Source organism: Eurosta solidaginis, chromosome 4 (assembly GCF_040869045.1).
Source record: "Eurosta solidaginis isolate ZX-2024a chromosome 4, ASM4086904v1, whole genome shotgun sequence".
NCBI lineage: Eukaryota > Metazoa > Arthropoda > Insecta > Diptera > Tephritidae > Eurosta > Eurosta solidaginis.
Window position 1 is genome coordinate 137,761,955 of NC_090322.1, and position 26,976 is coordinate 137,788,930.

General features: G+C 35.1%; 1 protein-coding gene across 1 annotated transcript; it reads right to left on the reverse strand.

Annotated features, from left to right (window-relative positions):
* Positions 1-26,561, reverse strand: Nle (notchless). Its single transcript, XM_067783035.1, has 4 exons — positions 25,348-26,561; positions 24,542-25,019; positions 313-418; positions 1-226 (listed from the first exon to the last, which is right to left on the reverse strand). The coding sequence occupies exons 1-3, from the start codon at positions 26,321-26,323 to the stop codon at positions 406-408; spliced, it is 1,467 nt and encodes a 488-aa protein (XP_067639136.1). The 5' UTR covers positions 26,324-26,561; the 3' UTR covers positions 1-226; positions 313-405.
* Between the last annotated feature and the right edge of the window lie 415 nt (positions 26,562-26,976).

Here is a 26,976-nt window from a genome sequence, read left to right on the forward strand (position 1 = left end):
TTTATTTGTGTACTCACAATCGTTTATTTTTAGGAAATTATTTTAATAAAATATAGCTAAACAAAAGCACTACGACCAAAATTGCCCAAAGCTCGCTAATAGCCCGAATGTCCATCTTTACAACCAAAACTTTATTTATAGATTTGGATTCCAAATAGGAGCAAAAAAGGGACCCGTACATAAAAACAGCAATCAGAAATAATATATATGATGATAGTAAGCACATCTATAAAAAATAGTAATGTTATATATATATAAATATATATCGATATTTAAATATTTAATGTCTAAATAATCTACAAATATACCTACATTCATATACTTGCTGTTGCAAATTGTGCATTTAGAGTTGAGACATTTTTTGAATATTTTTGCTGTTTATGTCCTCTTATTTACGTATCGGCATTAGTAAGCCCACCTGCAAATAAAAGGAAGGTATACATTTTGCGAGTAATACATGATATCATCAATGTGGGAAGGAGTATCAACACTCAGCAAAGGTGAGCTTTGCTCTAAAAGAAAAAGTTTACCACCGTGGTATGGTGGTAAAGTGCTCCGCCTACCACACCGAGGATCCTGGGTTTATGCCCCAGGCAAAGCAACATCAAAATTTTAGAATAAAGTTTTTTTTTAACTATAAGAAAACTTCTAAGCGCAGTCGGCCCTCGGCAATGTTTGGCAAGCACTCCGAGTGTATTTTTGCCATGAAAAGCTCTCAACGAAAACTCATCTGCCTTTCAGATGCCGTTCGGAGTCGGCATAAAACAAGTAGGTCACGTCCCGCCAATTTGTAGGAAAAATGAAAAAGCACGACTCACATTGGAAGAGAAGGTCGGCCTTAAACCTCATCGGAGGCTATCGTGCTTTACTTTTTTTTTTACTTTCTAGTTCTTCCAACTATTCACATGAACCTTGTTCACGTCGTAGATGAGAAGAGGTCTTGCACGATAATAGTAACAGCTGCATAAAAATCTGAAGTACAGAGCCACAATAAAATTCTGAGGTTCTTGTTGTTGTAGCAGTGCTTCGTCCCACAAATCGTCATCAATATCCTCTAACGGGAGTGCAAGGAAACTTGATGACCGATGGCATCCTCAACCTCTTTGGCGGTGATGGTAATTGGGGACGCGCTGAATTTATGTTTATGTGCGCGTCTGTTGACCCGCCGTCTAACTTTGTCAACCGTAGAATGCAATATTGTGGTTGTTGTTTTTGTTGTAGCGATAAGGTTGCTCCCCGAAGGCTTTGGGGAGTGTTATCGATGTGATAGTTAGTTAGTTATTTATTACGGCTTAAAACCTAATTCAAGATAAAAACAGTTGTTGTTGTTGTTGTAGCGATAAGGTTGCTCCCCGAAGGCTTTGGGGAGTGTTATCGATGTGATGGTCCTTTGCCGGATTCAGATCTGGTACGCTCCGGTACCACAGCACGATTAAGGTGCTAGCCCGACCGTCTCGGGAACGATTTATGTGGCCACATTAAACCTTCAGGCCATCCCCTCCCTCCCCACCCTCAAGTTCCATGAGGAGATTGGGGTCGCCAGAGCCTCGTCTGTTAGTGAAACAGGATTCGCCGCAGATAGGTGAGGTTGACAATTGGGTTTGGAGAAGCTATATATTGCGCTGGCAACCTGAAGGGTTGCGCTACACACCCCTTGAATCTGGTATTTTAGTCGCCTGTTACGACAGGCATACCTACCGCGGGTATATTCTTACCCCCTTACCTGCTGGGGGTATACAAATTGTACTATTCTATTATAGGTAGAGTTTTACAAAATTCATATAATTTTGCCTTAAAAACTAAGATTTCATTGCAGTTTTTAATTTCCAATGGGAGCTCATTGTAACCCTTTAGGCCTATGTAAAAAATGTTTTGCTTATCTATTTCTGTTCGAAAAAATGGCAATTTAAAATTATGTCTATTTCTAGTATTTATATTGTGTGTTTGCTCCATTAGAACTACGTTACTACCTAAATATTCAGGTTCATGGTATGAAAATAAATTTTTTGCTTGACACTCAACCAGTTCAACTTTCTTAACATATCAGCCGTTCTAGCATCTCTACGTTTTTTAAGAATAAACCTCATACATCTATTTTGAAGCTTTTGTAGCTTATCAATATCTTTGTCCGCTATTATGAATACTATCGATGGGCAATACACAAAATGTGGTTCAATAATAGATTTATAAAGAATTATTTTATATTTTTCTTGTATATACTTGGTAGATCTCTGCACAACACCAATATTTTTCGCGGCTTTCGGAACTGTGTAGTTTATATGTTCTTCAAATTTAAGTTTGTTATCAATTATAATCCCTAAATATTTTATGCTATTAACTTTTTGTATGGTTTCATTATTTATTTTTAGCCCACTTAAGTCCTCATCATTAATATTTTTTCTTGTTATGACCATATATTTGGTTTTGTTATACCTTTCATGAAAATGAAATGGTATATTAATTTCGGCACGAAACCGAAAATTGTAAGTCCTTAAAGGAAAATAGATAGACCCACCATTAAGTATACCGAAATAATCAGGTTGAAGAGCTGAGTTGATTTAGCCATGTCCGTCTGTCCGTCTGTCCGTCTGTCCGTCTGTCTGTTTGTATGCAAACTAGTCCCTCAATTTTTGAGATATCTTGATAAAATTTGGTGAGCGGGTGTATTTGGGTGTCCGATTAGACATTTGTCGGAACCGACCGGATCGGACCACTATAGCATATATCCTCCATACAACCGATTTTTCAGAAAAAGAGGATTTTTGTAATATCTTACCCAATTTAACAGATTGAAGCTTCAAACTTCACCATATACTTTCGTATATTGCACATATTGTTGCCTGAAAAAATTGATGAGATCGGTCGTATATATAGTATATATCCCCCACAACCGATTGTTCAGATAAGGAACTTTTCGTAATTACTGCCCTATTTTAAGAGCTAGAGGCTTCAAATTTCAGCGAATGCTTACGTATATAGCATATATTGTTGTCTGAAAAAATCATAAAGATCGGTGGTATATATAGTATATATATGGTGGTATATATAGTATATATATATAGTATATATATATATATTTTCGCAAATTTTAGCCCCATTTTAACAGCTAGAAGCTTCAAATTTCACCGAATATTTAATTATATAGCATATATTGTTGTCTGAAAAAATCATAGAGATCGTTGTATATATAGTATATATCTCATACAACCGATTGTTCAGATAAGAAACTTTTCGCAATTTCTACCCCATTTTAACAGCTATAAGCTTCAAATTTCACCGATTGCTTACGTATATAGCATATATTGTTGTCTGAAAGAATCATAGAGATCGGTTGTATATATAGTATATATCTCATACAACCGATTGTTCAGATAAGAAACTTTTCGCAATTTCTACCCCATTTTAACAGCTATAAGCTTCAAATTTCACTGATTGCTTACGTATATAGCATATATTGTTGTCTGAAAAAATCATAGAGATCGGTTGTATATATAGTATATATCTCATACAACCGATTGTTCAGATAAGAAACTTTTCGCAATTTCTACCCCATTTTAACAGCTAGAAGCTTCAAATTTCACCAACTGCTTACGTGTATAGCATATATTGATGTCTGAAAAAATCATTGAGATCGGTGGTATACATAGTATATATCTCATACAACCGATTGTTCAGATAAGAAACTTTGCGCAATTTCTGCCCCGTTTTAACAGTTAGAAGCTTCAAATTTCACAAAATGCTTTCGTATATAGCATATATTGTTGTCTGAAAAAATCATAGAGATCGGTGGTATATATATTATATACTTCATATAAACTGTCATATTGACCCCTTTTTTACGGCTAGAAGCTTCAAGATTCATCAAATTTCATCAAATAGTTACGTTTGCGTCATATATTTTTGAAATACGTGATTCGTAGCCATAGTTTTTACATGCAGACCACAAAAAACGTGAAGCATTGCATCCTCACACAGACTACCTACCTATTTTTTATTTTATATTTATCTTAAAAATCGTTTAGATATGTTCAAATTTCACCAAATGCTTACGTGCATAGCATATATTGTTGTCTGAGAAAATCATAGATACCGGTGGTATATATAGTATATATCCCATACAACCGATTGTTCAGATAAGAAACTTTGCGCAATTTCTTCCCCATTTTAACAGTTAAAAGCTTCAAATTTCACCGATTGCTTACGTATATAGTATGTATTGTTGTGTCAAAAAATCATAGAGATCGGTGATATATATAATATATATATGATGGTATATATAGTATATATATATAGTATATATATTTTTTTTTTTACGATTTCGTCCCCATTTTAATAGCTAGAAGCTTCTAATTTCACCAACTGCTTACGTGTATAGAATATATTGATGTCTGAAAAAATTATTGAGATCGGTGGTACACTTAGTATATATCTCATACAACCGATTGTTCAGATAAGAAACTTTACGCAATTTTTGCCCCGTTTTAACAGTTAGAAGCTTCAAATTTCACAAAATGCTTACGTATATAGCATATATTGTTGTCTGAAAAAATCATAGAGATCGGTCGTATATATATTATATACTTCATATAAACTGTCATTTTGACCCCTTTTTTACGGCTAGAATCTTCAAAATTCATCAAATTTCATCAAATAGTTACGTTTTCGTCATATATTTTTGAAATACGTGATTCGTAGTCATAGTTTTTACACGCACACCACAAAAAACCTGAAACTTTGCATCCTCACACAAAGTACCTACCTGTTTTTATACCTTTCATGAAAATGAAATGGTATATTAATTTCGGCACGAAACCGAAAATTGTAAGTCCTTAAAGGAAAATAGATAGACCCACCATTAAGTATACCGAAATAATCAGGTTGAAGAGCTGAGTTGATTTAGCCATGTCCGTCTGTCCGTCTGTCCGTCTGTCTGTTTGTATGCAAACTAGTCCCTCAATTTTTGAGATATCTTGATAAAATTTGGTGAGCGGGTGTATTTGGGTGTCCGATTAGACATTTGTCGGAACCGACCGGATCGGACCACTATAGCATATATCCTCCATACAACCGATTTTTCAGAAAAAGAGGATTTTTGTAATATCTTACCCAATTTAACAGATTGAAGCTTCAAACTTCACCATATACTTTCGTATATTGCACATATTGTTGCCTGAAAAAATTGATGAGATCGGTCGTATATATAGTATATATCCCCCACAACCGATTGTTCAGATAAGGAACTTTTCGTAATTACTGCCCTATTTTAAGAGCTAGAGGCTTCAAATTTCAGCGAATGCTTACGTATATAGCATATATTGTTGTCTGAAAAAATCATAAAGATCGGTGGTATATATAGTATATATATGGTGGTATATATAGTATATATATATAGTATATATATATATATTTTCGCAAATTTTAGCCCCATTTTAGCAGCTAGAAGCTTCAAATTTCACCGAATATTTAATTATATAGCATATATTGTTGTCTGAAAAAATCATAGAGATCGTTGTATATATAGTATATATCTCATACAACCGATTGTTCAGATAAGAAACTTTTCGCAATTTCTACCCCATTTTAACAGCTATAAGCTTCAAATTTCACCGATTGCTTACGTATATAGCATATATTGTTGTCTGAAAGAATCATAGAGATCGGTTGTATATATAGTATATATCTCATACAACCGATTGTTCAGATAAGAAACTTTTCGCAATTTCTACCCCATTTTAACAGCTATAAGCTTCAAATTTCACTGATTGCTTACGTATATAGCATATATTGTTGTCTGAAAAAATCATAGAGATCGGTTGTATATATAGTATATATCTCATACAACCGATTGTTCAGATAAGAAACTTTTCTCAATTTCTACCCCATTTTAACAGCTAGAAGCTTCAAATTTCACCAACTGCTTACGTGTATAGCATATATTGATGTCTGAAAAAATCATTGAGATCGGTGGTATACATAGTATATATCTCATACAACCGATTGTTCAGATAAGAAACTTTGCGCAATTTCTGCCCCGTTTTAACAGTTAGAAGCTTCAAATTTCACAAAATGCTTTCGTATATAGCATATATTGTTGTCTGAAAAAATCATAGAGATCGGTGGTATATATATTATATACTTCATATAAACTGTCATATTGACCCCTTTTTTACGGCTAGAAGCTTCATTATTCATCAAATTTCATCAAATAGTTACGTTTACGTCATATATTTTTGAAATACGTGATTCGTAGCCATAGTTTTTACATGCAGACCACAAAAAACGTGAAGCATTGCATCCTCACACAGATTACCTACCTATTTTTATACCTTTCATGAAAATGAAATGGTATATTAATTTCGGCACGAAACCGAAAATTGTAAGTCCTTAAAGGAAAATAGATAGACCCACCATTAAGTATACCGAAATAATCAGGTTGAAGAGCTGAGTTGATTTAGCCATGTCCGTCTGTCCGTCTGTCCGTCTGTCCGTCTGTCCGTCTGTCTGTTTGTATGCAAACTAGTCCCTCAATTTTTGAGATATCTTGATAAAATTTGGTGAGCGGGTGTATTTGGGTGTCCGATTAGACATTTGTCGGAACCGACCGGATCGGACCACTATAGCATATATCCTCCATACAACCGATTTTTCAGAAAAAGAGGATTTTTGTAATATCTTACCCAATTTAACAGATTGAAGCTTCAAACTTCACCATATACTTTCGTATATTGCACATATTGTTGCCTGAAAAAATTGATGAGATCGGTCGTATATATAGTATATATCCCCCACAACCGATTGTTCAGATAAGGAACTTTTCGTAATTACTGCCCTATTTTAAGAGCTAGAGGCTTCAAATTTCAGCGAATGCTTACGTATATAGCATATATTGTTGTCTGAAAAAATCATAAAGATCGGTGGTATATATAGTATATATATGGTGGTATATATAGTATATATATATAGTATATATATATATATTTTCGCAAATTTTAGCCCCATTTTAACAGCTAGAAGCTTCAAATTTCACCGAATATTTAATTATATAGCATATATTGTTGTCTGAAAAAATCATAGAGATCGTTGTATATATAGTATATATCTCATACAACCGATTGTTCAGATAAGAAACTTTTCGCAATTTCTACCCCATTTTAACAGCTATAAGCTTCAAATTTCACCGATTGCTTACGTATATAGCATATATTGTTGTCTGAAAGAATCATAGAGATCGGTTGTATATATAGTATATATCTCATACAACCGATTGTTCAGATAAGAAACTTTTCGCAATTTCTACCCCATTTTAACAGCTATAAGCTTCAAATTTCACTGATTGCTTACGTATATAGCATATATTGTTGTCTGAAAAAATCATAGAGATCGGTTGTATATATAGTATATATCTCATACAACCGATTGTTCAGATAAGAAACTTTTCGCAATTTCTACCCCATTTTAACAGCTAGAAGCTTCAAATTTCACCAACTGCTTACGTGTATAGCATATATTGATGTCTGAAAAAATCATTGAGATCGGTGGTATACATAGTATATATCTCATACAACCGATTGTTCAGATAAGAAACTTTGCGCAATTTCTGCCCCGTTTTAACAGTTAGAAGCTTCAAATTTCACAAAATGCTTTCGTATATAGCATATATTGTTGTCTGAAAAAATCATAGAGATCGGTGGTATATATATTATATACTTCATATAAACTGTCATATTGACCCCTTTTTTACGGCTAGAAGCTTCAAGATTCATCAAATTTCATCAAATAGTTACGTTTACGTCATATATTTTTGAAATACGTGATTCGTAGCCATAGTTTTTACATGCAGACCACAAAAAACGTGAAGCATTGCATCCTCACACAGATTACCTACCTATTTTTATACCTTTCATGAAAATGAAATGGTATATTAATTTCGGCACGAAACCGAAAATTGTAAGTCCTTAAAGGAAAATAGATAGACCCACCATTAAGTATACCGAAATAATCAGGTTGAAGAGCTGAGTTGATTTAGCCATGTCCGTCTGTCCGTCTGTCCGTTTGTCCGTCTGTCCGTCTGTCTGTTTGTATGCAAACTAGTCCCTCAATTTTTGAGATATCTTGATAAAATTTGGTGAGCGGGTGTATTTGGGTGTCCGATTAGACATTTGTCGGAACCGACCGGATCGGACCACTATAGCATATATCCTCCATACAACCGATTTTTCAGAAAAAGAGGATTTTTGTAATATCTTACCCAATTTAACAGATTGAAGCTTCAAACTTCACCATATACTTTCGTATATTGCACATATTGTTGCCTGAAAAAATTGATGAGATCGGTCGTATATATAGTATATATCCCCCACAACCGATTGTTCAGATAAGGAACTTTTCGTAATTACTGCCCTATTTTAAGAGCTAGAAGCTTCAAATTTCAGCGAATGCTTACGTATATAGCATATATTGTTGTCTGAAAAAATCATAAAGATCGGTGGTATATATAGTATATATATGGTGGTATATATAGTATATATATATAGTATATATATATATATTTTCGCAAATTTTAGCCCCATTTTAACAGCTAGAAGCTTCAAATTTCACCGAATATTTAATTATATAGCATATATTGTTGTCTGAAAAAATCATAGAGATCGTTGTATATATAGTATATATCTCATACAACCGATTGTTCAGATAAGAAACTTTTCGCAATTTCTACCCCATTTTAACAGCTATAAGCTTCAAATTTCACCGATTGCTTACGTATATAGCATATATTGTTGTCTGAAAGAATCATAGAGATCGGTTGTATATATAGTATATATCTCATACAACCGATTGTTCAGATAAGAAACTTTTCGCAATTTCTACCCCATTTTAACAGCTATAAGCTTCAAATTTCACTGATTGCTTACGTATATAGCATATATTGTTGTCTGAAAAAATCATAGAGATCGGTTGTATATATAGTATATATCTCATACAACCGATTGTTCAGATAAGAAACTTTTCGCAATTTCTACCCCATTTTAACAGCTAGAAGCTTCAAATTTCACCAACTGCTTACGTGTATAGCATATATTGATGTCTGAAAAAATCATTGAGATCGGTGGTATACATAGTATATATCTCATACAACCGATTGTTCAGATAAGAAACTTTGCGCAATTTCTGCCCCGTTTTAACAGTTAGAAGCTTCAAATTTCACAAAATGCTTTCGTATATAGCATATATTGTTGTCTGAAAAAATCATAGAGATCGGTGGTATATATATTATATACTTCATATAAACTGTCATATTGACCCCTTTTTTACGGCTAGAAGCTTCAAGATTCATCAAATTTCATCAAATAGTTACGTTTACGTCATATATTTTTGAAATACGTGATTCGTAGCCATAGTTTTTACATGCAGACCACAAAAAACGTGAAGCATTGCATCCTCACACAGACTACCTACCTATTTTTTATTTTATATTTATCTTAAAAATCGTTTAGATATGTTCAAATTTCACCAAATGCTTACGTGCATAGCATATATTGTTGTCTGAGAAAATCATAGATACCGGTGGTATATATAGTATATATCCCATACAACCGATTGTTCAGATAAGAAACTTTGCGCAATTTCTTCCCCATTTTAACAGTTATAAGCTTCAAATTTCACCGATTGCTTACGTATATAGTATGTATTGTTGTGTCAAAAAATCATAGAGATCGGTGATATATATAATATATATATGATGGTATATATAGTATATATATATAGTATATATATTTTTTTTTTTACGATTTCGTCCCCATTTTAACAGCTAGAAGCTTCTAATTTCACCAACTGCTTACGTGTATAGAATATATTGATGTCTGAAAAAATTATTGAGATCGGTGGTACACTTAGTATATATCTCATACAACCGATTGTTCAGATAAGAAACTTTACGCAATTTCTGCCCCGTTTTAACAGTTAGAAGCTTCAAATTTCACAAAATGCTTACGTATATAGCATATATTGTTGTCTGAAAAAATCATAGAGATCGGTCGTATATATATTATATACTTCATATAAACTGTCATTTTGACCCCTTTTTTACGGCTAGAATCTTCAAAATTCATCAAATTTCATCAAATAGTTACGTTTTCGTCATATATTTTTGAAATACGTGATTCGTAGTCATAGTTTTTACACGCACACCACAAAAAACCTGAAACTTTGCATCCTCACACAAAGTACCTACCTGTTTTTATACCTTTCATGAAAATGAAATGGTATATTAATTTCGGCACGAAACCGAAAATTGTAAGTCCTTAAAGGAAAATAGATAGACCCACCATTAAGTATACCGAAATAATCAGGTTGAAGAGCTGAGTTGATTTAGCCATGTCCGTCTGTCCGTCTGTCCGTCTGTCTGTTTGTATGCAAACTAGTCCCTCAATTTTTGAGATATCTTGATAAAATTTGGTGAGCGGGTGTATTTGGGTGTCCGATTAGACATTTGTCGGAACCGACCGGATCGGACCACTATAGCATATATCCTCCATACAACCGATTTTTCAGAAAAAGAGGATTTTTGTAATATCTTACCCAATTTAACAGATTGAAGCTTCAAACTTCACCATATACTTTCGTATATTGCACATATTGTTGCCTGAAAAAATTGATGAGATCGGTCGTATATATAGTATATATCCCCCACAACCGATTGTTCAGATAAGGAACTTTTCGTAATTACTGCCCTATTTTAAGAGCTAGAGGCTTCAAATTTCAGCGAATACTTACGTATATAGCATATATTGTTGTCTGAAAAAATCATAAAGATCGGTGGTATATATAGTATATATATGGTGGTATATATAGTATATATATATAGTATATATATATATATTTTCGCAAATTTTAGCCCCATTTTAACAGCTAGAAGCTTCAAATTTCACCGAATATTTAATTATATAGCATATATTGTTGTCTGAAAAAATCATAGAGATCGTTGTATATATAGTATATATCTCATACAACCGATTGTTCAGATAAGAAACTTTTCGCAATTTCTACCCCATTTTAACAGCTATAAGCTTCAAATTTCACCGATTGCTTACGTATATAGCATATATTGTTGTCTGAAAGAATCATAGAGATCGGTTGTATATATAGTATATATCTCATACAACCGATTGTTCAGATAAGAAACTTTTCGCAATTTCTACCCCATTTTAACAGCTAGAAGCTTCAAATTTCACCAACTGCTTACGTGTATAGCATATATTGATGTCTGAAAAAATCATTGAGATCGGTGGTATACATAGTATATATCTCATACAACCGATTGTTCAGATAAGAAACTTTGCGCAATTTCTGCCCCGTTTTAACAGTTAGAAGCTTCAAATTTCACAAAATGCTTTCGTATATAGCATATATTGTTGTCTGAAAAAATCATAGAGATCGGTGGTATATATATTATATACTTCATATAAACTGTCATATTGACCCCTTTTTTACGGCTAGAAGCTTCAAGATTCATCAAATTTCATCAAATAGTTACGTTTACGTCATATATTTTTGAAATACGTGATTCGTAGCCATAGTTTTTACATGCAGACCACAAAAAACGTGAAGCATTGCATCCTCACACAGATTACCTACCTATTTTTTATTTTATATTTATCTTAAAAATCGTTTAGATATGTTCAAATTTCACCAAATGCTTACGTGCATAGCATATATTGTTGTCTGAGAAAATCATAGATACCGGTGGTATATATAGTATATATCCCATACAACCGATTGTTCAGATAAGAAACTTTGCGCAATTTCTTCCCCATTTTAACAGTTATAAGCTTCAAATTTCACCGATTGCTTACGTATATAGTATGTATTGTTGTGTCAAAAAATCATAGAGATCGGTGATATATATAATATATATATGATGGTATATATAGTATATATATATAGTATATATATTTTTTTTTTTTACGATTTCGTCCCCCATTTTAACAGCTAGAAGCTTCTAATTTCACCAACTGCTTACGTGTATAGAATATATTGATGTCTGAAAAAATTATTGAGTTCGGTGGTACACATAGTATATATCTCATACAACCGATTGTTCAGATAAGAAACTTTACGCAATTTCTGCCCCGTTTTAACAGTTAGAAGCTTCAAATTTCACAAAATGCTTACGTATATAGCATATATTGTTGTCTGAAAAAATCATAGAGATCGGTCGTATATATATTATATACTTCATATAAACTGTCATTTTGACCCCTTTTTTACGGCTAGAATCTTCAAAATTCATCAAATTTCATCAAATAGTTACGTTTTCGTCATATATTTTTGAAATACGTGATTCGTAGTCATAGTTTTTACACGCACACCACAAAAAACCTGAAACTTTGCATCCTCACACAAAGTACCTACCTGTTTTTTATTTTATATTTATCTTAAAAATCGTTAAGGTATGTAGATCTGTTCACTATATATTTCTTATCTTATACATCCGATTATTCGGAGATTACGAACGGGATAAGATCATTGTTCAGCCCCATTCATGAAAGGTATGAAGTCTTCGGCACAGCCGAAGACAGTCCCGTTCTTACTTGTTTATATTAAGCTTTAGCCTATTCGCACATAGCCATGTGTATAAATTGTTGAGATCATTTTGCATTTTTAATACCGCATTAGTAATATTATTGTCACTGATCATAAGTAATGCATCATCCGCAAATAGTTTGATATCACATTCTTGTATCGCATTAACTATATCATTTATATCAGGCATGCTTAACCAACGAACCGATATCATTTCGTTACGATAATTAACGTTAATAAACGAAACGAAATGACTTTGTTTCGTTTATTAACGTTGATAATCGTAACGAAATGATATTGGTTCGTTGGTTAAGCATGTCTGATTTATATATATTAGGAACAATATTGGTGCCAGGACCGAGCCTTGTGGTAAGCCTATGGGCACTTCCAATACATCAGATATCGCTGTTTTTATAACTGTTCGCTGTTTCCTATGTTTTAAATAACTGCGGAACCCAACAAGCTCTATGTCTTTAATACCAATTTGTTGAAGTTTCTTGATTAGGATCATCTTTCCACTCCGATATCACAAAGTTAAGAGCTGTTTCACACGAATGTTTTTTCCTAAATCCCGACTGTTGATTGACAAGTATTTTGTTTTAGTATATATATTTTACCAATTGATTCTTAACATAAACTTCAAGGATTTTAGCGTCACTTGATATGATGTTTATGGGTCTAAGCTCTTCTGGCTGTATTGTCTTTTTAATTTTTTCAACTGGAATCCCCGTTGACATTTTCCACTTTTCTGGTACAATACCATCTTCCAAACTGCTATTAATTATTTGGGCATAGAAAAACCCTGTATACACTAGAGAGTCCTTCATTACGCCATCCGACAGAATGTTCCTGCCACCTATTTTGTATTTAAACTCTTGCAGGATTTTTATAACTTCATCAGTCGTTATTTTAGGAAACTTAAATTCAGAATTGGCTTGACTACCGCTGAGTGCTATATCGAAATATTCTATATTGTTATTTATTTCTATCACACTATTTATAAAAAAATTGTTAAGGCCATTTGCCAAGGCAAGTTCATCTTCTACCAATATACCATCGATTACAGCAGTTGCTATAAAGAGTATATTAGTAGGAAAAAAAAATACTAAAGGATTTCCTTCTACAATGAAGCTTAACGATCATACTTCGAGCGATAATGCCATAATTGCTAATATGTTTGCGGATTATTTCAAATCTAGCTATTCGAATGCATCCGATTCGGTGCCGTCAGATTATACATCTAGTTTGTCCCCACTGAATTCAGCATTAGTTCCTTTTATTAGTGCTGAGAATGTTCTTTGGCATCTGGAAAATCTGAAAATATCTTACATTGCTGGACCTGATCAAATTCCGCCGGTTGTGCTAAAAAATTGTGCACAATACCTATATCGACCTCTAGCTTGTTTATTTAATGCCTACCTGAAGCAAGGGATGTTTCCTATGAAGTGGAAAGAGTCATTTATAATTCCTCTCCATAAGAGTGGCAGCAGATCTTGTGTCACAAATTACAGAGGAATAGCTAAACTCAATGCCATTCCCAATCTGTTCGAAGCCATTGTCACAAAGCAACTGGCGTTCAGTCTATCTTCGGTTATTGACTTATCACAGCACGGATTTTGTAAGGGAAAGTCAACAGTGTCTAACCTTCTAGAGTTCACGACCCTTGTATCCAATAGCTTTAAATCTAAATGCGAAATGGATGTTATTTACACAGATTTTAGTAAGGCGTTTGATAAAGTATCCCATTCTCTGCTCTTACACAAACTCGACCGGTTAGGTTTTCCTCCTTTACTTCTCTCTTGGGGTTCTTCTTATTTAAATAAACGTAAACAAACAGTTATTTTTAACAACTGTTGGTCCAAATTCATCAATGTAACTTCTGGTTTTCCACAAGGTAGTCACCTTGGTCCTGTGTTATTTCTACTATTCATTAACGACCTACCAAGTGTTTTGAAGCACTGTAAGCCGTTGATGTATGCGGATGACGTGAAACTTTTCAGTTGGATCTGAACAGCCTAGTTGTATGGTATAATGCTAACGTCATGTCACTAAACCTTCCGAAGTGTAAGTTCATGTGTTTTACACGAAAACCCTTTAATTCCCATGAGTATGTGATTGGAGACTATGTTATTAAGCAAGTTACCAACTTCCCTGACCTATGTGTTACAATGGACCTTAAGCTTGACTTTAGGTTACATATAGAAACTTGCGTTAATAGGGCTAAAGGTACTTTGGCGTTCGTGAAGAGGTGGTCTAAGGAATTTAATGATCCGTACGTTACTAAAACTCTTTTTACATCATTGGTGAGGCCAATATTGGAATATGCTTCGATAATCTGGAGCCCACGTTATCAAATTCACTGCGATAAACTGGAATCGGTCCAAAAACAGTTTCTGCTTTTTGCTTTGAAACAATTGCCTTGGGACACGTCAAGGATTCTTCCACCGTACTAGTGATGGACGATATGGCGATTTTGAGCTATCAGCGAAAATAGATATGGCTATTTTTGAATATCGGCTATTTTTTATAGCTATAGCGATCGATTTATTTCAACAAGCGATTCCATACAGAAGAGCGATTTTGAGCTATCAGTGAATATAGGTATGGCTATTTTTTACAGCTATGGCTATTTTTTACAGCTATGGCGATCGCTTTAATTTATCTTTAATAAGCGAATCTGCAATTATTTGTATACTTGTATATAAAAAATGAATGTTTAACTCTTTTTACCAGAGTAGATTGAATGTTATACATTTATACTAAATTAAATTTTATTAGAATATATGAACCAAAATTGGAATAAAAAGAAAAAAGTATGTACCTTTAATTGTAAACTAATGTAATGTGAAATTCTAATTTTCTGAGATGTTATGATATATATTATTAACTGGCTGACGACAATATGTTCAGACTCGTATTACACTCAATGAGATGAAACTAGCTGAAATAAATGTATATGCATCTTTGTTTTATAATTTTGTTAATTGAAAATGCTTTGATTTTTAAATGTAAGAGGAATCAACCCGAAATAAATCTGTATATGTAACACCATAAAAACATGATTTATTTACTATATTATACTACACCGATGTATTCAGAAATACTCCGTATGAATTTATTCTGAAAGTTGTATTTGGCTGCATAAATTTGTACAGTAAAGTGAATCAATTTTTAATTAAAAATACAGAGGAAAAATATAGCAAATTCTTCAAACTATTATAAAAATATTCTTTAGCAGAAAATTAGCCACCCACTGCAGTGCCCTAGAAATTAGCCGGAGAATTCAACCATATACAAACCATATGACAAATCTTGAATTGCATTCTCCCAAAAACCTTAAATTTTGAGTTAATCTGTTTACAATAAGACGAGTGATATATGTTTCTATAATTCTTTTATTTTACCATCAAAAACACAAATTTTATAAAACTGTTAACGGCTACTGCCTAGAAGTATGAACTTATGAATAACACAGGCAATCAATCTTAGGCCAAGTCTAAAGACCCATGTCTATTTGGCGTCACATAGTGTAATTAAAAACAAAAAAATTCAGTCATTCCATTTCTTTTATACATTTCATGAAATTAAAGTTTAAACTTATATTGCTTGTTTAATATTTTGACAAATATTAATTATTTTATTATAAATACTTAAATATAAAATCAAAATATGACGAATTTTATATTTTATGATTGGCGTTTAAAAAGATAAGGATTTTAGCCTTTTCATCATCTAAGCGCATTCTTCTCTCGCTTAAAATAAGGCCGGCTTGAGAAAAAAGTCTTTCACAGGGAACCGATGTTCCTAAACACCCCAACTTTTCGCGAGCTATAGGAGATAGATTGGGATACTTGTAATTGTTTTTCTGCCACCATAAAAAAGGATCAACTTTTCGTGCAATTACAGTTTCTTCTATATACCTCTGCACTTCGATAATTGCTTTTGAATGAGTTGTGCCTTGCGGTCTCTTTGATCTTTGCGTTGATTATTCTTGAGTTCGATCTTTCGCTTGTCTGTAAAAATTACCCAAACCACGTGGCTGCTTTTCTAGCCGACTTCACAATGTCGTCGTTCTAGTTGTTGCACAAGTTTGCTTTGTTCCGTTCGCTGTTTCGGAAAGTAAAGCACACAGATGAGCAATGATGAACGATATCTCCCTATCGATGATTGCATCGCTGCTATTAGTATTAGAATTTCATGCTGAAGGAAAATCGCCAATCGCTATAATCGCTATTGGCGATATTCTGCCAGAGGTGATTGTCATTCAAAAGAATCGAATGAAGAAAAAAGCCAATCACTGATATATTTGGATTGCAATAGCTATAGCTATTAGCGATTTGTCAATAGCGGCGATGCAATCACCAATAGCGAAATATCGAGCCATCACTACACCGTACTGCAGCCGGTTAAAACTATTACAGTTGCCTACATTACAGAGCCGTAGGGAGATGCTTAATGTCTTATTTATAGTAAAACTCTTAAGAGGGATGATAGCTAGCCCATTTCTGCTTAGCGAAATTAAGTTCAACGTGCCAGTCAGACCGTCTAGATATTTTCAACAACTGCATATAAGTACATGCAGAACGAACTTTGAAATGCATGACCCACTTCGTGGTATTTGTCATGATTTCAATAATCACTGCAAAAATTTAGATACATGCGATCCGATTTTCAGGATTAAAAAGTACCTACTTACTACCTTAATTATGTAAGGTGTAACCCCCTATACCTCTGTGTCTTTGCATTTGAATGATTTAATACATAAGTATGTCTGTATGTTTTGTTTGTTTTTTATACTATACGTTCTTTAGTCTGATTAATTGTTAAATTTGTGGACTAATAAATAAATAAATAAATAAATTACCGCTTTATTAATACCATCGTTATCCCGCGCCAAGCAGACCGTCAATTTAAGGTACTTCCACATATCTTTGGCGTTGTTTTCATTCATTATAACTTTATTTTCCATGTATTAATTTTCTTTATTTTAACTAGGTTTTTATACATTTTATTAATATTTTTGTATTCTTCCCACAGTCCTGTCTGTATAGCACATGTATACAAATAAAATTTGTTTATTTATTTGTGCAAGTTCTCTATCGTACCACTTATTCATTAGTTTTATATGTACTTCTTTTTCATTGGTTAAATTTTCCATCGCTTGCGTTAAAATGTGGTTCACTAGTTCAACTTTATCATCTATTAATAAATTTTCATTGAAAGTAAAATTAAAGGACCTAAGTAGGTTTAATAAACTGTCATTACTATATTTATCCCAAGCAATTATTTTCTTAATCACTCTCATTTTATATGATTTAGATATTTGAACATTGAACATTATTGTTTCATGATCAGAAATTCTGTATGCTTGCAAAGATTTACACTTTATTTCTTCAGAATTTGAATATGTATATGAGATCAATTTTAGATTCAGTTGTATCCGTTATTCGTGTATTAAAATCTACTTTTTGAACCATACCCATCACGGAAAATATTTCATTCAGTTTTGTACTGTATGTTGATATGTGATTCATGTTGATATTAAAATCACCAACTAGTATATTGTGGTTACTTTTTTCATATTTATCAATTAATATTTCATTTAAATAGTCTAGGAAGGCTGCATCACTAGTGCTGGGCGAGTGGTAGAGCACCCCTATTTGCCACTTTTTTCCAAGTTTTTTCAATTTTATTATAATGCACCACAAATTCATGTTTACACTACCATTATATATTATATTAAAATTTATTTCTCTATGTACATATATTAATCACTCTCATTTTATATGATTTAGATATTTGAACATTGAACATTATTGTTTCATGATCAGAAATTCTGTATGCTTGCAAAGATTTACACTTTATTTCTTCAGAATTTGAATATATGAGATCAATTTTAGATTCAGTTGTATCCGTTATTCGTGTATTAAAATCTACTTCTTGAACCATACCCATCACGGAAAATATTTCATTCAGTTTTGTACTGTATGTTGATATGTGATTCATGTTGATATTAAAATCACCAACTAGTATATTGTGGTTACTTTTTTCATATTTATCAATTAATATTTCATTTAAATAGTCTAGGAAGGCTGCATCACTTGTGCTGGGCGAGTGGTAGAGCACCCCTATTTGCCACTTTTTTCCAAATTTTTCAATTTTATTATAATGCACCACAAATTCATGTTTACACTACCATTATATATTATATTAAAATTTATTTCTCTATGTACATATATTAGTACTCCGCCAGTATGCCTACTGTGGGAAACACATCTTATCATTTTAAAATATGCTATTTCTAATTCATTATCTTCAATATCTTTTGTTGTACACGTTTCAGAGCATAATATGATTGCCGGCTTGAGAACTTTAACCGTCCAATTCACTTTTATTCGAAACTATACTATTAATGTTTAGGTAAATACATTTTAATATATTGTTATCAGCTTTTGCAGACTTGCTTTTTCGATTAACTTTTGCGGGAATATAATCTTGAAGTTGATTTGTAACTTATGAGTAGTGCGTTAGTTGCTAATAGCCAAGCCTATGATTTTTTGCACTTAAGTGCTTTAAATAAACCGGGCATTGTCGGCTATTACACAAGTGATTTACATCTAGTCCTAAGGTTAATTTTTCATTGGCCTTTATGCAATTTATACACTTGTTTATAGGCGTTTCATTACACTCCGTGGTTTTATGTTTACCCAAACATTTGCTGCACACCTCATCACTTTTACACTCGGTCGCTTTATGGTTGTATCCTTTACATTTGAAACATGTTGTCAAATTAACACCATCGTAAAACCTGCATCTTTCCCATCCTACGTTTAGTTTATCTTACTTCATAACGTTGGTAAACATATCTTCATCCACCTCTACAATTGCATTATAGTAGTTTTTGTTGTTTGTTTTGACATTGTATTGTTTAATAATTTTTATTTCGCCCTGCTCTCGGCATTTGTTTTGGTTCTTTAAACACTCTATTAATTCATTATTATTTTTTTCAAAGTGCAAACCAGTTATAAATATTCTTGGTTTATAGTCCCGTGGGATCTTTATTTCATATTCATCACTTATTTGTTTGTCCATAATTTCTTTGATTTTATCTCTTTCACTTTCATTTATAATATCAATCACCATAACACCATTTTGGCCTGCTTTGATATCAGTGATTTTTAGCTCTTTAGGGTTATTTTTATTGTTTAAATCTTTTTTTTTTCACTAGTTTGTTTTGTTTTCGGCTTCACAATGATAGGAGTGCGTTTCTTAAATGGTCCTTTGCCGGATACAGATCCGGTACGCTCCGCGGTACCACGGTACCACAGCACCATTAAGGTGCTAGCCCGACCATCTCGGGAACGATTTATGTGGCCACATTAAATCTTCAGGCCATTCCCTCCCTCCCCACCCCCAAGTTCCATGAGGAGCTTGGGGTCGCCAGAGCATCGTCTGTTAGTGAAACAGAATTCGCCGCGGATAGGTGAGGTTGACAATTGGGTTTGGAGAAGCTATATATTGCGCTGGCAGCCTAAAGGGTTGCGCTACACAGCCCCTTGAATCTGGTGTTTTAGTCGCCTCTTTCGACAGGCATACCTACCGCGGGTATATTCTGATCCCCTAACCCGCTGGGGGAACCCTTCCAGGTCTTGCAGTAACGTGCCATGGTTGACCGTATCAAAAGCATTTGATAGGTCTAGCGCAACGAGTACTATTCTATGGTGGGGGTTTTGATTTAAACCACAATTTATCTGTGTGCTAATGGCATTTAGCGCGGTGGTGGTGCTATGAAGTTTTCTAAATCTAAGCTGATGACAGGCTAGCTGCAAATTTTCTTTGAAGTAGGGGAGCAAAATCGCTTCAAGCGTCTTGTCTACTGGCGATAGGAGAGATATCGGACGGTACGACTCACCTATGTTAGCTGGTTTCCCAGGCTTTATCAGCGGGACCGCCTTGGCCATTTTCCATTTTTCGGGAATGACAAAGGTGGAAAGGGACAGGTTGGACATTTAATTTTTTTTTTTTATTTATTTATTTAAAATTATAGTCGACTCAAAAACAAAGCGGTCGACTGCTAGAATAGTAAATTCAATTACAAGAAAAGAATTAAAGTAAATTATATATAATTATACGCATTACAATTTCAATTATAGTATACAGGAAGTAACAATGTTATGGGGGCCATCGTGAGGAGCTCAGAAGGGAGCTTAAGCGAGGTGCTCATAAAGGAACCGGATGCCCAGTAGGGGGCACACGCGAAAGAGAAATAAAATTAAAATATCAGGCTAAACCAAAGATATTTATTTATTTATTTATTTATGCAAAGGGGCAAACGAACACTCAAGGCTAATGCAGTTGTACAAATTGTGACGTGAACACCAACGACGCAGGGGACTATTTCTAGCAAAATTTTGCTGTGCTAAATATTTGAAACCCTAACTTTGTCAACCGTAGAATGCATTATATATTGTCGGCAGAAAGCGCTCGCGCATTTTTTCGCATCCGATAGCACTTTATCGCCAAAGGCGATGGAAATTTTGTCATTGTGTTTAGACGGATTCGATAGGGACTTTACGGTGGACCAAAGCTTACCTACACAAGCAGAGAGGTTACAACCGCTTAGGTGCCCTTCCCATTTCGGTAATAGTCTAGTTGAGGGGTCGACTGCTAATACGCTACCAAAAATATCGAGAGAGGTGTCAAAAGACGCGTATTAATCTCGAGAACAATAATCCGACGGCGGAAAAGAAAATTTGTATCTATGTCCGGAGATATTTGCAGTTGAAGTTGGCGATTTTCATGTGGTTGTTGTGGTGTTTGTACCCACAAAAAAAATTGTGCATCACCGTGGCGGTTTTTCGTTAATATCTTTTGAACGAGTTAATATTTTTATTTTCCGCCTTCTGATTATTAATACTGATGCCAAGACGCGTCGTTTGACACCTCTCTCGATATTTTTGGTAGCGTATTAGCAGTCGACCTCTAGACTAGACTATTATCTCCATTTCGCCCGCTTGTGTTCATCCACAAGCAATATGAAGCGTTGATTTATATCCCTTGTTTGGGGGTCGCCATATAGGAGGTAGTTCCATTTAGTGTGACGTTAGCCACTTGACTTTTGCGGGGACAGTGACAATTTCACCAAAAACAAGCTACCAGATTGAAAACTGTTGCGAATTTTTCTAATTTTGATGGATTTCATATTAACGGATACGACTAAATTACTTTCATAGTTATTTTAAATAAAAAAGAAAAAGAATGAGTTGGAAATATTTTAATACGAAATATCAGAAAACCAGGTTTTTAATAAGTTTTTCGAGCTCCCCAAAAATTGTTTTGGTGGAAGGAACATGGATCGAAGTATGCAAAGCAAGGGAATATAGCCTTCTTAAGTGTTCGTACGTTTGCTCAGAACATTTTGACAAAACACACACCTTTGTCAATTGCTTTCTCAAAGGAGGTCCTTAAAACCAACACCTCAATTTCTTGATAAATTGGCTACAATTCCACATTTTTTATTTTTTTATTTATTGTATAATTCAAGCGTTGAGCTTTAGGAGGGAATTGTTAAGCCATTTTTTAGGGAGAACATTACCCTGTAGATCTGCAGGTTAGTCACTAGTTATGAGAGTGTTTTTGCCCGTTGTACCAATAGTCACCTTGAGCAAAGCCGCTTTTACACATTCTGGGTCCTTTTAGCATTGACATAGATGTTCAGACCTTGGCGGTACACTTTTTGCATGTTTTACTGTATTCTAAATCGATATATATGCATATAATCCGTGCTAAAGCATTTTATTATTGTCTCAGATGACCACTGCGTTTTCATCCTAAAGGAAATTTCCATCTCGAAAAATCAAAATTTCGCCTTAAATAGAAACGGTATGGCAACGCTTCTTGCAAAACAACGAACATTATGAAACTTCAAAAATCTCCAAATACGTCAAAAAATTTTGAGTGGAACTACCTTCTTTTTTGTACCATGCTTTGGACTAGGTAGGCAGTTCCAAAGTAAAGTCCTCTCTCGGCAAACGAAAATCATACTCTACAAGTCACTATACCCTTTCTGCTATATGGGGCAGAAGCATGGACCACAACAACAGCAGATGAGCCGGAAAGTGAGGCCGAATTTCGGGAATTCTACCGGCGGGAATAAAGCGAGCCGAGGCGGATTCAATGACCTTGCGGAAAGCACGCTCCCCTTGGCGAGCATCAGTCGAGATAGGGAGGGCAGCAAAGCATTTGTCTGTAAAGAATTTGTATTCATCCCACTTTCCTTTTTTAAAGTTTATGAAAGTGCGTTTTTCTGTGACGATGAAGTCGGTGGTACGCTCGAACGAAGTATAGGAAGGTGGTCGGATGTTAATGTTACCTTTGGCTGCCAGTTGACGCAGTTTACGATTCTTGCGCTCACGATTGATATATCCGGCGAACTGTGACAGCTTCCTACCATACGTGTGGGGGTGCATGCAGCCGCAATTGTACCGAAATAAAAACCCTCAAATCTCTTGCTGGCAATACTTGGGGAAAAGATAAAGAAACGGTCATTACCACTTACAAAAGCAATTGGCCAGCCGATTGCATGCTACGCGTCCTTGATATGATCGCCAAGCCTAAAGACTACTCACTGGAAGAAGCTACAGGCCTGCCAAAATACTTCCCTCAGAACCGCCACGGGTTGTCTTCTTATGTCCCCTGTACACCATCTACATAATGAGGCGAGAATACTTCTCATTAGGGAGAGAAATGAAATGCTAACCAAACAGTTCCTGTTGAATACCCAGAAACCCGGGCATCCCAACAGACATCTGATTGATGAGCCAACACCGTAAACATTACGAGGAAATACGGCACCTGGGAACACAGCCGTATGAAGCCAAAAAACACAAGCAGGTCCTTAGTGAACTCCAGAAAACAGGCGTCGGACCTCTATGCCAGGAATTGCCCGTTGAATCCTGCACTTAAAGAACAATACCCTAAACTCGCAGAAGAGGAACGCACACTCCCTAGGGATACGCGAGTCTAGTTCAACTTTGATCTGGATACTGTAAGTCCCCCCCAGCGAGCTAGGGGGTTAGAATATACCCGCGGTAGGTATGCCTGTCGTAAGAGGCGACAAAAATATCAGATTCATTAACAGGCGAGATCCGACGACCCCGAACTATTCATGGATCTAGGGGGTGGGAGGGCGGTATGGCCTAGAAGGTCGCATGTGGTCACAAGAATCGTTCCCGAGATAGTCGGGCTTGGTAGCGGAACGTACCGGATCTGCATCCGGCAAAGGACTATCGGGGAGTGTCCTTATCGCTACAACAACAACAACACCAACAACAACATACTGTAACAGGCTAAACTCTTACCTATCCAGAATCATACCCGACATACAAAACATATGCCCTGCTTGTAACGTGTCCCCACATGACACCAACCATCTCATCAACGCCTCTTATTATGGTCCACCCCTGTTGAAACAGCAAGTTTCCTTGGACTCCCGTTAGAGGATATTGATGATAATTTGTGATCGGTCACACCTATTGGATGGACTGCTACTACTACTACAACAACAACAACAACAACAACAACAACAACAACACCAACAACATCATCAACAACATTAACAGAATAAATTATTTCTTATTTTGACTCATCACATACGCAATAAATTCCCTGCATGCGAAGTCCCAACATGACACAATTCTTAACATATAATTGGAACCAGCAATATTTGACGGGTGATTATTTCGGATCTTGTGGTGAATTCGCTGTTATTAAAGCAAGACGCGCCTTGCTACCAAACAGCTGGGAGGTTTTGTAATAATAAACGCTAAAGAAGACATTTATCATGTCTCCGCATGTAGGATTATGCGTAAAAAGGTGTTTGCATTATCAATTTTGACGGAAAAGTTAACTTTCAAAAAATAATTTATAAAATCCCTTAACTTAATTATGCAATACTTACAGTTTTACAACTTTATCCTTTCCTCCAGATGCTACTCGGCTTCCATCTGGCGCCCAGTCTACAGCGAAAACTTCATCTGCATGCCCCGGCAGTTCTTGTGACAATTTTTTCGTTTGAACGCTCCAGACTTTTAACGTTGAATCTTTACTACCACTAACAATTAAACGTGAATCTGCAGACCAAGCTATTGTATACGCTGCTTGAACGTGTCCCCTGAATGTAGCTATAAATTGACCATCTTGGGCACGCCATAAACGTATTGATTTATCGAAAGATGCAGATGCAATAAGTTTTACATCTGGTGAGAATTTAACATCATTGACGACATTTTGATGGCCTGTCAGGCGTTGTATGCATTTATTTTTATTAGAATTCCATAGGTAGAGAGTGAAATCATCCGAGCACGATACCAGAGATTCTACGTCATCTGTACAAACTTTCTTGAATCTTTGCAATGCCATCTCTTTTAGTTGCTCCTCTGTAATGATTAAGATTTGAAAATTTTAATAAAAAAACATATATGCATATATCTGTATCTGAGATGTTGACAGTCGTAACTCCAAAAAGGGGTTATTGTAATTTTTAACGTTACTCGGTCTTCTTGACCTTTTGGCAAAAGATCGTAGCTCAGATATTGTTGGTTTTCTATACTTTTAAACTTGAACATTTTCCACATCCATTTCTCATTGAGGTAAAAATTTACTTGCTTTCCTCATTTATCAACATGTGCATTATTGGACATATGAATGTTTATTTCTATGTATATATAAATTAGAGGTACTTAGGCCTTAGTAATATACACTTACTTGGAATATTTGAATATTTAAGCTTACGATCGGTGACTGGATGGAAAGGTCCCGTACGCAGTACATAATCCGTACTCAGAGCAATGTTATTCACCCAATGTGCATGTCCGGAAAAGGTTCGACAAAGCACTCCATCACTTGCACGCCACATTTTGACAGTGCGGTCTTTAGACGAAGTGTATATAAGGCCACAACCTCCCCATCGTACCGCTGTTACCGCACCTGTGTGTCCTGCAATATTAAGAACACATTGACCGAGCACAATGTCCCATATGCGACAATCGCCATCACTACCAGCACTGGCTAAGCGGCGACATTCGGGATTTTGGTGATATGGCTCCCAACTTAAGCAGTTTATCCATTTTTTGTGACCAGTTATTGTACGTCCAACTTGTTTACCATTAGTTGGATTCCACAAAATTATATTACCAGCTTTACAAGCACTTGCTAACACTTTGCTATCGGGTGACCATGACACGCACATCACCCATTGTTTATGTCCTATACATGTGTAATGTGGTGTCTCGGTATTTAAATCCCATAACCGCACCGTTGCATCTCCTGAACCACTGGCTAAATGCTCGCCGTCAGGACTAAAGTTAATGGAAATCACTGCTTCAGCATGACCAGGCATAGAACTTGTACAACGTGTGACGGGACGCACTTTGAAAACTGCTTGTGGTTGATATACAATTTGAATTACATTTTCGGTGTCAATTTCATTCAAGTTCAACGTGCCGTAAAGTGTATTCTTGATTTCTTCGTCATCCACAAAAAAGAGATAAGGAGTGGGTTCTTCGTTTTTTAGTAATGCATTACAAATTAATCCTAGCTGCTCAACTGTTACAGAAACCGGTAAATCAATGGGCGGACCAGCCTCTTCACCTGTGTCCGATACAAAACGAGCTTGCACGGTTCGTTCATCGTCGATTGGTTCTTTAACTTCGATTTTTTGCCGTTTGGGCATCTTGTCCATCAAAATTGATGAAATATCTACACGTGCGACCTAGAGATGTTACAAACAAAGCGATGATGGTCTTTGTCGATATGGTGGTGTGATAGGCTTTCACTATGACCCTACAAGAAACGCTGATAGCTTTACTAAACACTCGCACTTGTAATTGACAATGCTGATCCTGCGATGACGTAAACATTGATACTCAAATTTATGTATGTTCCTTTGTTCGCACACGCATATCCGCGTGTACCCAACGACAGCCTATAATCATGAAAAAGGACTCAAACTGGGAAAGCTTCGGACAGCTGGTACAGAACAAAAGAACATACAGCAGATACCATTATGCATGTGAGACAGATACATAATTCTCAACGGAATTTTATGTATGCGAGAACAGTTTATCCGATTTAATCATGTTGTCACTACTGACTGTCGCATGACAATCAAATGATTATCACGGTTGTTTTGTTATTTTTTAAATTGCGCAATTTTCAACCGACGAATACCAAATAAAAAATAAGTTTAAAAAATGAAAAAGAGAGCATTTCAAAGCTCCATGCTAAAAGAAAGAAAAACAATCGAAAATAATATTAAAAAATACAAAAAGCTGTCGGAATGTGTGGGGCGCACTCAAAAAATTGATGCGGGAAAAATAATAGTGGTTAGTGGTG

Excerpts from the sequence above, each read along its gene's own strand:
- Nle (XM_067783035.1), bottom strand. The coding sequence starts at position 26,323 with ATGGACAAGATGCCCAAACGGCAAAAAATCGAAGTTAAAGAACCAATC. Across the intron at positions 25,020-25,347 it reads TAAATATTCAAATATTCCAA|AGGAGCAACTAAAAGAGATG; the intron begins GTAAGTGTATAT and ends TAATCATTACAG.